This window comes from Carcharodon carcharias, chromosome 19, assembly GCF_017639515.1.
Source record: "Carcharodon carcharias isolate sCarCar2 chromosome 19, sCarCar2.pri, whole genome shotgun sequence".
Lineage (NCBI taxonomy): Eukaryota > Metazoa > Chordata > Chondrichthyes > Lamniformes > Lamnidae > Carcharodon > Carcharodon carcharias.
This window is the reverse complement of record NC_054485.1, coordinates 79,570,320-79,588,474: the sequence shown is the minus strand read 5'-3', so window position 1 is coordinate 79,588,474 and position 18,155 is coordinate 79,570,320. Positions and strand designations below refer to the sequence as shown.

The 18,155-nt window shown below is 43.8% G+C and overlaps 1 protein-coding gene across 1 annotated transcript in view; it reads left to right on the top strand.

Annotated features, from left to right (window-relative positions):
- The window catches only part of LOC121292003, a 67,289-nt gene that overhangs the window by 41,255 nt on the left and 7,879 nt on the right, over positions 1-18,155 (top strand). Inside the window, 1 exon segment of the mRNA XM_041213736.1 lies at positions 8,301-8,435. Coding sequence (XP_041069670.1) covers positions 8,301-8,435 — 135 coding nt within the window.

Below are 18,155 nucleotides of genomic sequence, written 5' to 3'. Positions count from 1 at the left end.
TATAGGACAAGATCGAGACCTAGATAAACAGGCTGGAAAAGTTGGGTATCTTAGGACTGGTAATTTTCCCAGTGGTAGGCACCCATAGTACCCGTACTGAATCTCACAAGTACACTTATGCAGCGACTATAAGTTAACGGTAAACAGGGCGGCCAAACTTGATAGACACCGATACCAAAGATTGCCAAATTATATTCAAAATTGGCAAAGGGCATCACATATTCAATATTCAACATGAGCCACGCCTACCAGCAGATGGATCTTTAGGAGATTTGTGATCATCAGTACATATTGAGCATTGTATCAATATTCTCGAGTACCCTTTAGGGTCTCAACTGTGTGCGCTATTTTCTAGTTTACCATGGAAAATCTGCTTCAGGGATTGCCCCATGTCTGGATGATGTCTGAGTCACTGGATGAACTGACAAAGAACACTTAGCTAATTCGGAGGAGGTGCTAAAACACTTCTCACAAGTGGAGATGCATTAGAAGCGAGAAAAATATCTTTTCCAAGCCAAAGAGCAGTTTACTTGGGCCATTAGGTCAACGCACAGGGCCTGCATCCTGTGGAAGAAAAGGTCAAGCTATTCATGAGGCACCTGCACCGAGAAACACTTAAGAACTAAATGCCTTCTTAGACATGATAAACTATATGAGAGATTGCTCCCAAATCTATCAACCTACTGGCTCTGTTATACGCATTGCTTAAGGAAAACCATAAATGGATTTGGCAAGCTCCGCACCAGGATGCATTTCTGAAGGTAAAGCAATTGTTAAAATCATCAGCCCTACTGGACCACTTTGACCCAAAGAAAGACTTGATTTTAACTTGTGTTGCATCCCCCTATGGAGTACGGACTGTACTTTTACATCAGATGGCAGATGGCTCCAAATGATCCAAAGGTTATACATCTCGTACGGTCAGTGCTGCAGAGTGACTATATTCTCAAATTGAAAAGGAGGCTTGTCTGTTGCATTTGATGTTTGGAAATTCCATCAATACCTCCACGCTCACCATTTTCACAATATATCTGACCTCAAGCTTCTGCTCGGATTGTTTGGAGAGGATAATGCGATACCCCCATTGCATCTGCTCACATCCAAAGGTGGGCACTGATAATTGGCTGCTTATGAAAACACTTTTTTATTCACTGATCGGGAAGCTGGATCACACATGCTAACATGCTGAGCCATCTCCTCCTGCAGATCACAACATGAAGGTTCCAATTCCCCAGGTACTTGTCTTAGTACTAAATTTTTTGGATTCCTCCCCCGTCCAGGCCAAACAAATGCATGAGTGGACAAGCCGAGATCCACTTTTATCTCACGTCCAGGAGCAGGTCTTGAATGGATGGTCAGGTGAGCCAAAGTCTGATGACATGAAGCCCTATTTCAATCGCAGAAGTGAGCTCACCTTCCAGGAGGGCATATTGCTCTGGGGAGCAAGGGTTATCGTGCTTCCGAGAGGGTGAAGGCCATTATTGGCTGAATTACATAGCGCTTACCCTGGCATTAATAGGATGAAGAAGTCGCATGCACCTACTTCTGGTGGCCAGGGACAGAGGCAGACGTTGAAACCCGAGTCAAAAGTTATCTTCTATGCCAGCAGCTCCATTGCACCCCTAGGAATGGCTGGGGTGGCGATGGGTGCACCTCCATGTTGACTACGTGGGGCCCTTCTTGGGCACAATGTTCCTTTTACTAATAGACACCCACTCCAAGTGGATGGATGTCTATGAAGTCTGGTCACCCATGTCTGCTGCCACCATAGAGTTTGCAACAGAGTCGGCAGTGCACAGGTTACCAGAGGTACTTGTGTCAGACAACAGGACTGCAGTTACCAGCAGGGAGTTCCACAGGTTTACAACCCCCAAAGGAATAACATATCAAAACCTCGCCTTACAACCCCACCTCTAATGGTTTGGCTGAGCAGACAGTCCAAACATTTAAGTCTGGGATCAAAAAGCTGGATGGGGATTCCATTAGCACCAGATTATCATGGTTCCTGTTCGCGTACTGGACAATACCACACACATGACCAGCAGTATTGCCCCCGCTGAACTAATAATGAAGAGACGCCTCTGCACCCGTCTAACTCTTATTAGCCTGAATTTAGGGGGAGAGTGGAGGGAAGCCAAGAGGCCCAGAAGACTAGACAAGATGGCCATAATCCTGAAAGAAATTTCACGGTGGGAGACGCAGTTCTTGCGAGAGAATTTGGAGATGGGCCCAATTGGCTAATAGACGAAATGAATGCTGTGACAGGACCTCTCTTTCCTATAATGTGTCGATAAACGGCCCAATAAATAGACGACATGTGGATCATCTCCAGAGAAGAGAGGCAGCCCCACAAGAAGAAACACGGTCATCATCTGTGTTAGAGTCTGCACGGCACGTGGAAGAAATGTCACACTATTTAGAAGGGGCATGTTGAACCCGAGAGGGTTGAAGCCACAAAATTGCCCACTTCCACCGAAGAGCCTGGTGAACAGTTAACCCCTGAGAAGCGGGTCTCAGAAAAAAACAGCTGAGGCCGTTGAGCTACAATTCTCAGCACATCAGAGGAAGCTTCCTGAGAGACTTGACTTGTAAATAGTTATTCATGTAAATAATTTGGATGCTGTGATGCTTGTCAAGTGTACTTTCTCTTAAAGGTACTAAGCACTCCACTTTACCACATCCCTCCCCCTTTAATTGAATGTAGTTAGTTGACTATGTGATTGTATTGACCAATTGCAGGCTTCTTGGGTAACTAACTCTAGAGCTGGAGATGATTGAAGGAGCACACATGGTGTTAGTGCTCTGTTCTTAGTTCCAATAAACCACCAGTGTTTGTTCAGCTAATTGGTCGGTCTCTCTGCCTATATTGTTTCAAGCACCAACTAATGTGTTAATATCAAGGGCACAGCCAGTGTTTGCCAGACAAAGATAACCAAAAACATAAAAAGAGCTTAAGTCTGAAATTAAACCGATACTAACCTCATGTCCTCTGGAGGTCTTCCCACCATAGCTTTCAACCTCATAGTGCACCAGTCCCGAACAACTCACTTTTACCTCCGTCTCAAAATCCACATACAAGACTGCCTGAAGAATCATCATTTCAGTTTGCACCTGCCCCACTGAACTGATTAATTCCTTTCTTGACTATTTTTCTCCCCTTGTCCAGTTTCTTCCTACCTACAGCTATGACTCTTCCGGTGTTCTCCTTCACTTTATCAGTTTCCAGGTCCTAAACTGTCTCCTTTTCACCATGGACATCCAATCCCTGTCCAACTCCATCCTCCACCAGGACGATTTAAAATCTCTCGGCTTCTTCCATGAATGGAGGCCCAAGCAGCCTCCTTCACCTTACTGAACTTGTTCTCACATTGAACAATTTCTTGAATCTAACTCACTTTATCCAAATAAAGGGTGTTGCTATGAGCACCTGCATGGGTCCTCTGACATGCTGGTAACACACATTTCCTGTGAGAGTGGCATGCAGCAGTATCAAGCTGCTCCGAAGAGTCCTTATTGCCTTCAGGCAGGGGTTCATTTTCTTCATGTGATAGATTCATAGAACAGCAGGAGGCCATTCAGCCCATTGAGCTCCTTCAAAGAGCAATCCAATCAGTCACCATTCTTTCCCCATAGCGATTTTCTCTCCAGGCCCAACTGTGTTTTTGATATGTATTAATGGCTTGGGTTTTGAGGTATTGAAATTTTTGACATTTGCAACTGACATTGACCTTAGAAATAGAATAACCAGTTAGAAGGATGAGAGTAAACCATCTTCTTTATAGAATATTCTTCTCTGTTCAAAGCAGAACAAGCCCAGCTTCTTTATGTAACTGTAATCCCCCACCTCTGGAACCATTTTAATCAAATCTCTTCTATACCCTATGCAATGCATTCACATCCTTCCGAAAGTGCAGCGCTCAGAATTGGGCACATTACTACAGTTTGGACCAAACTAATGTTCGTTCCATGTAGGTCTCATGTAACTTCCTGGCTTTTGTACTATTGCCTCTATTTATAAAGTCAAGGATCCTGTATTAACAATTAATTATTTTTGTTAATTGTTTTGTTAACCTGTCACACCAACTTCAACAATTTGTGCACAAGCAGACCCAGGCATGTTTTTGCGCTCCCTTTTAAATTGTACCACTTAAATGCCCTGTTGTTATAATGATATATGGGCACCAATCACTCATAAGGGATTCAGTTAACATATTATAGGTTTATTTATTAAGATTAGGCACGAGAATATTTATACAAAGATAGAAAGCTTGAAGACATCAGAGCTGTGGTGTGTTCTGCTCACAGGCAAAAGTGAAACTAGATCGCATGACACACTTCCCTTCTCATGATGTTGTGCTGCTATCTCTTAAAGGCTTATCACAACATTAACTTGTATTGTTTCTTCCTATTCTCCCTATCAAAATGCATTACCTCATACTTTTTACATCAGTTATGTATTGGCCCATTTCAGCAGGCTGTGTCATCTTGATCTTTTACTTGCTTCCTCACTGTTTATTATGCATCTCAGCTTCCAACTGATAACATCTCTTCTTTCCTCCAGGGTTAAGATTCACTCGTTGAAATTTTCAAATGTTGAAACACATCTCATTAGGATGATCATAATTGATAATGTGATGAACTCAGTTCAAAGTGACTTTGTTATCGAAGATTTTGATCTCTGAGATTTAATGCTGTCACCCTGCCTGACGGAGAATTAATCTCGCCATCTCTGATACTCAGAGACAGATACGTTGTGAATTTGCAAGACCCTGTTCTTCTGCTGAGTAGCACTCCATGATCTATTAGTTTCACCCTCTGGTCCTTGACCTCTCCCTTGTATTTTGCGGCCTCTTCTGCAAGGAGGGCACAAGAGACCAATTTGTGGCTCAGAGTGAAACCCTAAGATGTAGTGCATTTCGTAAAAGAGACTATCAGGGAGAGACATCATAAGTTAATGGCTACTGGTTACTGAGGACTAGTGATTGGTAGTGTCGGGTGGAGGAGAGGAGAGATGAGTATAAGGGGAGCAAGGATGATAAGATGAACAATGAAACAAAGCTGTTGTTGCAAGTGAATTGGCTGTGAAGAGTGTTGTGAATAGATTATGCTTGACATTTGAGAGTGAGGGGGGACATAGTATACAATTCAGTTGCGTAGAGATATTTTCTGACCTTTTCTGACCTGATCAGGTCATTGAATCATTTGTGGCACTGGATTCAAGGCCTCATTTTCACATATCTGTTGTTCTCCTCTTGTGTCACATATAGTCTTTCTTTAACTGTTTGCTTTTACCATTGGCTTGGAAACAGTACTGCCCTACACCTAATTACACTCAGCAGAACACCAAGAGGAACATTTAATCAAGCTTTCCTCTCATTGCAACCATCTCTCTTTTCCTGATCTAAAAGTGAGGGCAGGGAAAATGAGAATTATGCAGGGGAGGTAGATTGTAGCTGACCAATCCAGCAAGATTGCAGACATGGATGATCTGTCTATCTTACAAAAGATCTCTGCAGAGTGGAAACTTGGTCACTGCTGGGGAATAAGCTCCAAACTCAATGACTGGACGGGATAGCTTCTAATCATGGTGGGAATTAGTCTGCTGCTCATGTCTTAACTCGCAGCAAGTCCCATTCTCCAATCATCCCTCTACTCGCTGAGCTACATTGGCTCCTGGTCAAGCAGCATCGTGACTTAAAAATTGTCAGCCTTGTTTTCACGTTCCTCCATGGCCTTGGCCCCCACCCTCTCCCCCTCACTTCCCTTTAAGACACTCTTTAAAACCTACCTCTGACCGAGCTTTTGGTCTTATATTTCCGAATATTATGAATCTAATGTCTCCTTATGTTACTCGGTATCATACTTTATTTTATGATGTTCCTGCGGAATACCTTGAGATGTTTTATTATGTTAGAGGCACAATGTAAATATAAATTGTTGTCGTCGTTGATGGGAAGGTTGGATTCTTTTCTGGTGACTAATTAGAGGAGAGGTTGTTGCTGGCTTAGAGATCAGGAAATGGCAGTAGTGGGAATGTTATCTTCTGGTCAATTGAACCCTCCCACTGTGCTGCTGCTGAGCAACAGACTGTGCGACTTTCCTCGGCTGATCTTAAAATTGTCTTGCGTGCTAGTGACATCATCGGGCCATGACATTTGAATCTTAAGTTCAACACCCCACCCTCCCGCGGGCTGCTTTTGGTGAGAGACTTAGGGCTGGAACTGTACTGTTAATATTATGATGATCAGGAATGAGGTTGTGTTCTTGCCTGTCAAAGGGCAAGGGGTTAAAAATCAAGTCAGTGTTTGTGTAAGAATGAAGAGGTACTGGATGGATGACAATCTCGCCCCTACAGCCCATGACTGGTTGGAGTGGTCAGCAGAGGGGTTAAAAATTAAACTGTGAAAATTCAGGAACAAGGTGCCAACCTGCTGCAATTACGTATGTTGCCATGTTTTTCTGTTGGTGGCTAATGATATGTGCTTCCTGGAGGATGATCATGATAGGGAGACAGTTACTGAGTTAAGTTACTAAGTTAATTTTCTTTCTAAAAGTTTAGCGCTCCTTGGGCTCTGTACCTTCACCCAAAATGTGATGGCTTTCAACTGAACTCCTGCCATCTGGGAGATCAGAGCCATGTGACATTCTCTAGAATGACTGCCTCCAGTCCTTGATGCAGTGGCTGTCTCCCTATCATGATATCTCTATGTCCCATATTGGACAATCAGTCATCCACTACACAGTCTAAGTTTACTTTCTATAGAATGCAAAGAAAATTGAATGGGTTTAAAACTAGCAGCTGGCTCACTGCTGAAGAGGTGGAGGAAATACAAGAGTTTTGCATAGATGTCAATAGTATAAATGCAGAAGAGGCTGCAGAAATCACATGAAGGGGCAGCATATAGATGAAGAAAAGAACAGAACCTAGCAAATATCCTTACAGAACTCTTAGGGTGAGGTATGGACTAGAAAGAGAAGCCATTGATTGAGATGTTCTGGCCACAATCAGATTGTTAACAAGGGAACAAATCAAAAGCAATTCCAAAATGCAGGATAATGAATGATGGTGAGTCTGGCCATGTCAAAAGCTGCAGACAGATCGAGGAGGGGTTAGTCAGAGAGAGGAAGACCACAGTCACTGAGGATGTCATTTGTGACTCATTATTTCTCAAGATGGGGTCCTCATTGGCAAGGCCAGCATTTATTTCCCATCTCTAGTTGCTATCTACACTGGCCAGGTAAGGACAGCAGGTCTCGTTCTCTGGAGGACAATTTAATAACTTTTACTGACACTGTGCTTTATTTTCAGGTCATTCATGGGTCTTTCTCTCTCTGTCTCTTTCTCCCTCTCTCCATCTGCACAGTTGCTCCCTGATCTGCTGAGTACTTCCTGCATTTTCTGTTTTTATTTCAGCCTTCACAATATTTTGTATTTTTACATTCGAGTGAACCTGTGTTGCACTACTTCTAATGCCAATATATCCTTTCTGAGGTGCAGTACCCAGAACTGTCCACAGTAGTAGTTTAGCCAGGGCTTTGTATAGATGTAGCAAAACTTCCCCATTCTATTCTAGCTCTCTAGTTACATGACTAATATTCCATTCACTTGTTTCATTGCTTTTGTACCCATCTCCTACATTCCAGTGATCTGTGTTGATGGACCCCTACGTATGTTTCAACCTCGCTTGTTCCTAACTTTTACCATCTAAATAAATACTCTGACCTACCCCGCTCTGATCCAAACCAATGACCTCACATTTATGTGCATACTTCCATCCACAGTACTTTCTTTACCACCAATCTGTGTCATTGGCAAACTTGTACAAATGGTTTGCTGGCGTTGAGAATCCTGTGCAGATCTTTTTGGGACACTATTAGACACTTCCATTTCAATCCATACTCATTATCTATGCTTGTTCTTCTGCCTAACCCATCTAACCGGGTCAATGATTTGCCTGCAATTTAGCTCTAATTTTACCAAGTAGTCTTTAACGTGGAAAGTTATCCAATGCTTTCTGGAAGTCCATATAACCTACATCCATCGACATTCCCCTGTCTACTACCTTAGTTACGTCGTCAAAAAATTCAGTTAATTTTGTTAGACATGACCTCCCTTTTATAAATCTACCTCGGCTCTAAAGCCAGAATCAAATATTGCACCATGTTAATCATAGTTTTCAGAGATATTTACTGGGTCACAATGTTGTTCTCCAATAGTTAATTTCTAAACTGGAATGTCTGATTAATTAGCTGATGTGAACCTACTGAATGCAGCTATTTCACTGAATTTTCTGTTTCAGATAAGCCTCTGTTGGATGGATCTCCTCATGGTCCAGAAGCTAGTGGAGAAACACTGGTTATTGAACGGGCAGCTCTGGGCCGTCCTTTCCGGCTGGGAATGCTGTACGACTGCCGATCCGATTCTCTGATCCCAGGTAACGAAATGATCTCTTTTTTAATTCGCTCATGGGATGTGGGTGTTGCTGGCTAGGTCAGCATTTATTGCCCATCCCTAATTGCCCTTTTTCAGATGGCATTTAAAAGTCAATCACATTGCTGTGGGTCACATGTCAACCAGCAGATTTCCTTCCCTAAAGGGACATTAGTGAACAAGATGGGCTTTTACGATAATTGTTTCAGGGTCACCATTAGACTTTTAATTCCAGATTTTTATTGGATTCAAATTCCACCATCTGCTGTGGTGAGATTTGAATGTAGGCCCCCAGAGTATGACCCTGGATCTCTGGATTACTAGTCCAGTGACAATACCATCATGTCATTGCATCTCCATCGCCCATAGCTCATGATGTTTAATCTAGATCAATGCATTTTGAAGTATTTGAATAGCAGGATTTGAAGCATGTATTTACCATGTAGAGTTGTGCACTTATATTCACAGAGCTAGAGAGGGAGCTGGGGCTCATCTCTGGGGAATTGGATTAATGGTGTGTGTTGTATGTATGCCAATGCAGATAATGACATGTACCTTTAAGCCGCATAGTGACATTACTGTGACATCACCATTCGGAAGGCTGGAGGATAAAAGGTACAGCCTCCAGGTTAGATATTCACTATTGTCTGTGACTCTGTGTCAGCAAGACTTCATGTGTGCCTTGTCAGTCAGGCATATACTCAAGTAGTCAGCCTAGGTAACTTTTAGGACCAGACTAGATCAAGGCCTGTGCAGTGCTGTATGTAGTTATTGCTAATAATAAACTTCATGTAACTGTTCAACCAGAGCCCTTGTCGCAATCTCAATGGCTGGGTTTTTCCATGCCCACTGGCATCAGGCGTGTTCAGTGGCGTGAATGGAAAATATGGCGTGATTGGTTTCAAAATGGCGTGAAACCAGTTTGCGATCGTCCGCCCAGCCCGCCGATGGCAGACCATGTTTCCCACCATCAGACGTTGGGAAGCTCATTGTTATACATCTGCATATCATTATTAGGCCTACCCACCGGAATCATCCCCCCACTCCCCAACTGCATTGTCCACCCACGTCGGCGGGAAAGCTGCCAACAAGTTTCACAACAGCACATAAAAGGCGTGCACTTGGTGGGCTGTACTTTGAGGGGGACTCGGAGGTGAGTACACAGCAATGTTGCACAGCACTCATCAGGGTCATCTGTTGGATTTCAAGCTTGCGATGTGTTTTGGGGGGTGCAAGGGCATTCCTGAGTGTTGAGGTGACTTGGGGGCGAGGGGTGTGCAAGGGCAGCCCTGCAGTTCAGGTGGCTTGAGGGGGTGGGGGGCAAGGGCAGCCCTGCAGTTCATGTGGCTTGAGGGGGTGGGGGGCAAGGGCAGCCCTGCAGTTGAAGGTAGCGCACAAGCACTTGGGGTGTAGGGTAGGGTGGGCGAGGGAAGTGGCCACGCATTAGAGACACCTTATATAAAGTGACCATCCCTGTGCAGCTGAGACACTTCAGGTGCAGCCATTGATTTGATTGGAGTCGGGCTTCTAGCTTATCTGCCCACTCAAGCAACGCAGAGGCATCAAAGTGCCACAAAGTTCTCCAAAGCTTTTCACCCCTCAAACACAGACTGAAAAGTAAGGAATGTTTTCGTGGACTGCAGAACAGTCAGATAGCTGTGCACGTTGGTACAATCTCCTTGCTAAAGCTAAATCTGGTTTACAGCAGTGCACATACCTTCTGTGATAATGCTGCTGTTATGGAGACACACTGGAGGCCCTAATAGTTGCTCAATTGCAGGAGGATGATGACAACATGCAATGAGAACACTCCAATCGCTGGTGGAGGTGCTCACAGCCCCATGCAATGTCAGCGTCCCAGGTTGGACCAGTCTCACCATGGTTCAAGCTAACAGTGCAGCCTTGCAGGTGAGGAGAATGCCTGCACCTGAGCTGAGAGCACAGCATGGACTAAGCTGCCACTAATCGGGCAGGGTGGAGGTGGGTGGGGCTTTCGGGCATATGTGGATGGTGAGTAGTCCAATGGATGGGATGAGGACAGTGAAAGTTTTTAAGAGAGAGTGAATGGTGATGGCTGGCAGTGAGTGTGATGGGTTTGTGAGTGTGTGACTTGAGAGTGATGAGAAGAGTGACTTACCCTGGTGGAACACAGGAGATCTCAGTCAAAACCCTGAAACTCTCTCCCTAACAACATTGTGGGTGTAACTACACCACATGGACTGCAGTGGTTCAAGAAGGCAGCTCACCATCACCATCTCAAGGGTAATTAGAGATGGACAATAAATGCTGGCCCAGCCAGCGCAGCCCTCATCCCGTGAATGAATAACAGAAAAAAAAATCATTCATCCTCCTGCGACACTGGGTGGCTGTCCTGCCCGCTACCGCACTTACTGCAAATATGGAACGGTTGCTCCCAATATCTTGCCTAGCATAGGTAGCATAGAAATGAACCCCTTGAGGCCTACATTGAGACCCTCAACATATATGGTGGCAGCAGACTGTAAGAGACCACAACTGTGTCTAATATGGAATGCACCCAACAGACCAGTCTTTTTTTAGTGTCAGTTCATACATATAAACTACGGATTAATAGTGAAGAAATTTTACTTCAAATCTGCTTTACCAATCTATGGAATTATTCAGGATGCTGGAAGTGATGGAGAAAGCAGGGGTAGAATGGAGACCAGACTGTTTGGTTGAAAATGATCTAACATTTTGAAGCAGGTGCAGATTCTGAACTATTCCAGGATCATCCTGGGGAGCAAAGATAACTCCGCCTCTCTCTTTCCACTACCAACTACCTGCTTAAACTTCTCCATATACTAAACTCTAACAAGTGTGCGCCACTAGTGGGTTACATCAATGAGATAGAGACGATTGGCTGGACTTTTCACAGACCTTTAAAAATGGTGGGCAGAACCCAATGCAAGAGTTTTTTTTAGATATATAAAGGGTAAGAGAGAGGCAAAAGTGGACATTGGGCTGCTGGAAAATGACGCTGGGGAAGTAGTAGTGGGGAACAAAGAAATGGCGGAGGAACTGAATAGGTACTTTGCTTCAGTCTTCACGGTGGAAGACATGAGTAACATCCCCAAAGTTCAAGAGAGTCGGGGGGCAGAGGTGAGTATGATGGCCATTGCCAACGAGAAGGTGCAGGAAAACTGAAAGGTCTGAAGGTGGATAAATCACCTGGACCAGATGGATTACACCCCAGAGTTCTGAAGGAGATAGCTGAAGAGAGCGGAGGCATTAGTGGTGATCTTTCAGGAATCACTGGAGTCAGGGAGGGTCCCAGAGGACTGGAAAATCGCTAATGTAACCCCCCTGTTTAAGAAGGGAGTGAGACAAAAGACGGGAAATTACATCCGATTAGCCTGACCTCGGTTGTTGGTAAGATTTTAGAGTCCATTATTAAGGATGAGATTTCAGAATACTTGGAAGTGCCTGGTAAAATAGGGCAAAGTCAGCATGGTTTCATCAAGGGGAGGTCATGCCTGACAAATCTGTTAGAATTCTTTGAGGAGGTAATGAGTAGGTTAGACAAAGGAGAGCCAATGGATGTTATCTACTTGGACTTCCAGAAGGCCATTGACAAGGTGCCGCACAGGAGGCTGCTCAGTAAGATAAGAGCCCATGGTGTTAGAGGCAAGATACTAGCATGGATAGAAGATTGACTGTCTGGCAGGAAGCAGAGAGTGGGGATAAGGGGGTCCTTCTCAGGATGGCAGCCGGTGACTACTGGAGTTCCGCAGGGGTCAGTGTTGGGACCACAACTTTTCACTTTATACATTAATGATCTAGATGAAGGAACTGAGGGCATCCTGGCTAAGTTTGCAGATGATACAAAGATAGGTGGAGGGACAGGTAGTATTGAGGAGGCGGGGAGACTGCAGAAGGATTTGGACAGGTTAGGAGAATGGGCAAAGAAGTGGCAGATGGAATACAATGTGGGGAAGTGTGAGGTCATGCACTTTAGTAGGAAGAATAGAGGCATAGACTATTTTCTAAATGGGGAGAGAATTCAGAAATCTGGAGTGCAAAGGGACTTGGGAGTTCTAGTCCAGGATTCTCTGAAGGTTAATTTGCAGGTTGAGTTGGTAGTTAGGAAGGCAAATGCAATGTTGGCATTTATTTCGAGAGGACGAGAATATAAAAGCAGCGATATGCTGCTGAGGCTTTATAAGGCTCTGGTCAGACCACATTTAGAATATTGTGAGCAATTTTGGGCCCCGTATCTCAGGAAGGATGTTCTGGCCCTGGAGAGGGTCCAGAGGAGGTTCACAAGAACAATCCCAGGAATGAAAGGCTTAACATACAAGGAACGTTTGAGGACTCTGGGTCTATACTCGATGGAGTTTAGAAGGATGAGGGGGGATCTGATTGAAACTTACAGAATACTGAAAGGCCTGGATAGAGTGGACATGGGGAAGATGTTTCCATTAGTAGGAGAGACTTGGACCCGAGGGCACAGCCTCAGAGTAAAAGGAAGACCTTTTAGAACAGAGATGAGGGGAAACTTCTTTAGCCAGAGAGTGGTGAATCTATGGAATTCATTGCCACAGAAGGCTGTGGAGTCCAGGTCATTGAGTGTATTTAAGACTGAGATAGATAGGTTCTTGATTGGTAAGGGGATCAAAAGTTATGGGGAGAAGGTGGGAGAATGGGGTTGAGAAACTTATCAGCCATGATTGAATGGCGGAGCAGATTTGATGGGCCGAATGGCCTGATTTCTGCTCCTATGTCTTATGGTTTTATGGTCTAATCCTGGGATTCCCGGCTCCATTTCCAACACCCCAAATTTTTGTCAGAACTGTATGAGTGCAGGCTGGTGCGGGTCACAAGCCCGCACCCTGTACTCCCAGCCTGGCCAGCACTGTTGCAGGGATTGGCATCTCCGAGCCCTCTGCAATTTTTGTGGAGTTGGGTCAACTTTTCAAGGACTTGTGGTTCACAGCCCTTCCGAGGTGTCATGGACCATAATCTCAATGAGGAAACCTTTTGAAACCTAAATTCAAAATGTCTTAACCACGCAACCCCTCGCCCTGCCAACCTATACCCCTCCACCCCCCGTGCCCTCTCATTACCTTCATTCCACATTATGGCAATTCCATGCACATTTACCCAGTAAACACACTGCACAGAACCAATAAACCCTATAGTAATAATAGCATGTGTGGCCAGTGTTGCGATACACCTTTAAGGAATAGCAGCATGACATTCACCAGAAACTAAGTATGTCACTTTTGCTTTCAGCAGAGCACAGCACTTACAGCTTTGCTGCTGGTGTCTTCAAGCTTGATGCCCATTTATATTTGTTCTCATATGTATATTCTAAATAAATGAACCCAAAATGTGTTTACCCAATTCTTTGAGTGATTGGTGTCTTTATATCATTATAACACACACAATATGGTGTGCAGCAGTGATTCCCTCTAAAGGTCACTGTGCTCAGCCTGGCAACAATATTCAGTACAGGTACGACATGGTGAACAGTTATGTCATGAGACATTCTAGTCAGATGGTAATAGAGCCACAGCATCGGAAAGTGCTGAAATCGCTGTGTGGTGACAGCACAAATAAGCTTTGAAGGTAGAGTGCCAGGATAAATAAAGAGCTGGTGAGCAGAATGATCCCTCATGGTGAGATTGCAGGGCAAAGCCTGTCAGTTCAGTGAGTGGGACAGTGCGTCAAGAGGACCAGCACTGGGTTAGCTCTGTCGGGAAAGGGGAGTGTCCAGGGTGTGGGTGGATCGATAGCAAGTGAGGGAGAGTCCAACAAAACAAAACAAAATAAAAAAAACCATCATAAAAATCAGGCCAGAGAAGGTTGTGATTATAATGAATGAACTTTGAAGGAGGCACCAGTGACACTCATCCCAGGTACTACAGGAGAAGGAAGGTCAAAGGGATATTGTCAGAATGTTCACAACATTCCTTAGTTTCATTTGAGATGCAGCTAACTTAATATCCGAATTCAGAATGCTAAGCAGCTTGCAGAACTATGGTTTCTTGATTCAGGTATCTCAGAACCAGAAAAGCATACAATAAAAATTGGCCTAGCAATTGGGAATGAAGGTCTCCACAGGCTGAACATGTCAGAGTTAACAGTGGAAGAGGTAAAGGATCGCCAAGGATCTGGGCTACATCAGAAGACTGGTTCAGTAGCAGGTGAAACATCCATATTCATCACCTAGATTTCATGTCATTTCAACAATAGCCTACAGAACCCACTTCAGCCAATGAAGAGAAAAGGATATGTACTGTGATTTTTCAGATGCAGAACTAGCAGACAGAATTGTTGTGATGGTGATCACATCCACTTCCATGGAAGAATCCAGTAGGCTCTACTAGATAAGCCAAAAAGCTATAGGCATCAAAGAACTACTCAAGGATGGATGTAAGTATGAAGTGATCCTCGCAGGTTGACGAAGTTACAGGTCCTAAGTAAAATCCTAATTGTCGATGTACTTTCTAAAACACCCAACCCTATCAAGACATGTGGAAGGTGTGTCCTTCTGAATAGACCAAGAAAATGTTCAGCTTTCCATCAGTTCTGCAAGGCATGTGGCAGAAAGTGCCATTGCACTAGAGCTGATGTAGCTACAAAGAGCCATGCACGGATCCAAACAGACCTTACACAACGGGTACCTTCAAGCAATGAGAATGACCATCCAATCTCCCATCAGGAACATAAACATGAGGTATTTGACAAATCAAAACATGACGATGAAGTGCACAATGAGATGAAGAGAGGTAAACACATGTTTCATACTGTCAATCTAGGTGGAGAACATAAATGCCAACTTATTGTCTGAAATATTTGCTAAGATTTGAATTATCTGCCCTAAGAAAGTTAGTAACTAATTGTTACTGGTCAAGATTAACACAGGCAAGTGCCAACATACCACCCCACAAATTCTAAAAAAGACATATATCCACAACATGGAGGGCCATGCAACTTTCAGTTGTTCACTTATTCCATGTGTAGTGTCCATTAGTTCTGGAGTGCAAATACAATCAATCCTCCTGGATGTCACAGACATTCTACATCATGGAGCTGAATGGCCTAGCAATCCCAGTTCTACCGGCATGCTGTGACCCCGGACTAGTGACAATCCTTGGGATTAGTCAGACCTCACACGGCGGATCAACCTCAAACTACTCCTATTTTCTCAGTTCATGACCTAAGATCAAAATATCCGAATGTGTTGACAAAATTGGCAGTTCAAGGGAGCTGCAACATGACATTTGCAGGAGAATGCAAGCCTGTCCATTGATCCACCAAGTAAGTGTAACAGCCACTTAAAACAGAAATTGAAAGTTGATCTGGACAAAATGGAAAAAGGCAGAATCATCAGAAAAGTACAAGAGCACACAAGAGTGGTGATGTATTTCCATTACGTGTGTCATAAAGAAGGACCGATCATTGAGAATATGCCTCAATCCACAATGTTTAAACATAGCTTTGAAATGTTGTCCTTACAAAATACCCACAATAGAAGAGTTAAATCAGAGATTTTCAGACACAAAATTTTTCTTGAAGCTTGATGCCATCAAGATGTATGTACATCTCACGGAGAAGTCCCAGGAGCTTACGACATTTCATACCCTGTTTGGACAATATTGTTTTCAATGACTTCCTCTTGGGCTATCTGTCAGCTAGGATCTCTTTTAAGCTCCATGGACCTCATTACATGCACTGTGCCAGGATTCATGTGTCTCGCCGATTACATTGCTGTTGTGGGAAAAACAAAACAAGAACATAGCCATAATCTACACTAATTGATGCAAGCAACACATAATGAAGGGTTGATGTTCAACAGTCTGAAATGTGTCATCAACGAGCAGCAGATCAACTTCTTAGGTTCTATTCATTCCAGCGCTGGCATAAGTCCCAAACCAGGTAAAATAGAAGATATTAAAGCCATGCCAATATCTCAAGATAAGAACGATCTTCAAAGATGCCTAGGTCTCTTTAATTTCTTGTCCCCATACATTCCCAATTTTGCTCAAAAATCTTAATCACTAAAGGAATTGTTGAAAAAGGATGTGCCTTTCCTATGGCATGCAGATGACCAGTACTGAAACAGTCATTATCAGAAACATCAAATTGCAATTTTACAATCCCAGGGAGACAGCTACCCTGGAGAAAGATCACTCAAAGAAAGATCTGGGAGCATGCTTGTTACAAAAGGGCAAACCGATTGCATTTGCTTCAAAGTCTGTTTATGTAATGCATTCCAACAATTCCAACATTGAGCAGGAAACATTAGCTTTAGTGTTTAGAATCATGCATTTTCATATCTAACTACTTAGCAAAAGATTTGTGGTAGAGACCAATCACAAGCCACTGGCGATGATTTGGCAAAAGCCATTGACCAGTGCACTGCCAAGGTTGCAATTTACCAAGTAGACCATTGTCCAATATTGCACAATATGTCCAGCACAACTGTCACGCACACTCCAAGTGTTATTTTCAGTTTATTTGGTGTGCCTAGAGAGATTTTTTACAGATAATAGTGCAGAGTTTACTGGTAAGCCTTTCAGGATATGTGTGAGAAGTGTAATATTGATCACACTACTTCTTCTCCTCATTACCCTAGATCTAGCCTAGCTGAATGAATTATTCGCATGGTGAAATCATTAATTCTCAATGTAGCGAGACCCAGCAAGGTCTATGCATTGCAATTTTCCATTTGAGAGTGACACATTTAAGTGCAACTATTCCATCACTGGCAGAGCTCATGTTTGGCAGACCAATGCTTGCCAATCTACCTACTGTTACTAATTGTACTCTCTCAGAAACTAGAGAGGAACTTAAACCTGCAAGAGAAGATGACCAATGTACATGATAAAAATGAGGGTACAAAATTGCCAAGTTTACAGTTGAGATAACAAATTTGCATCCAGGATCATACAGAAGGTACATGACAACCAAAAAGGTGACAAGGATATGTTCAGAACTAAGGTCCTATGAAATCATTACACATAAAGGCACAACAGTGAAATATAACCGAGGACAAATCAGATCCATTCCAGTTCCTCAACAACTGTACAGTTTTAGTGCATCAAGAACAAGATCCCAAATGAAACCAGGAACAACATCCAAGAATGACAATCATACAGATTACTGTGAGCAATTATAGATACCTCCAGACAAAGGGCAGAATCATCCCGGATTTGCACTAAGTGTGGTAGTGGGTGTGAAAAAAGATGTTTTACCCACCGGCCAAAATGGCAGGTTTTCACTCTGTATCGTCCCCTTCCCACCTCATTAATTATACAGCCACAGGAAACATGCCGACTCACTGACGGGCAGCCTCTGAATTGCCTGCCATACCTCACCGTTTCCTCACTCCGGTTGCCATATTTAAACTGCAGCCACGCACACAGTTCTCAATGCTTGCAGCCCAGGTCTGCTCCAGTGGAGCCATGGCCCTGAAAGCCAGGAAGGGTTCAGTGACCCAACCCTGGTTTGCCTTTCAGGGGCCTGTCGTGATGTCCTCCACCCCCACTCTGTCCGCAGGAGGTCCAGCAACCTCACCACTCCGGCTTGAGAGGTGGTGGCAGTGGTGGTCAGTGCCAGCGCTGTACAGAAGAGGTTGGCCATCCAGTGTAGAAAGAGGAAGAATGATTTCATCTGTGCTGCAAGATAAGGCAATTTTCTCATGACTCTAAACTTACACACTCACAAAGCCATCACACATTCACTGGCATCTCACTCA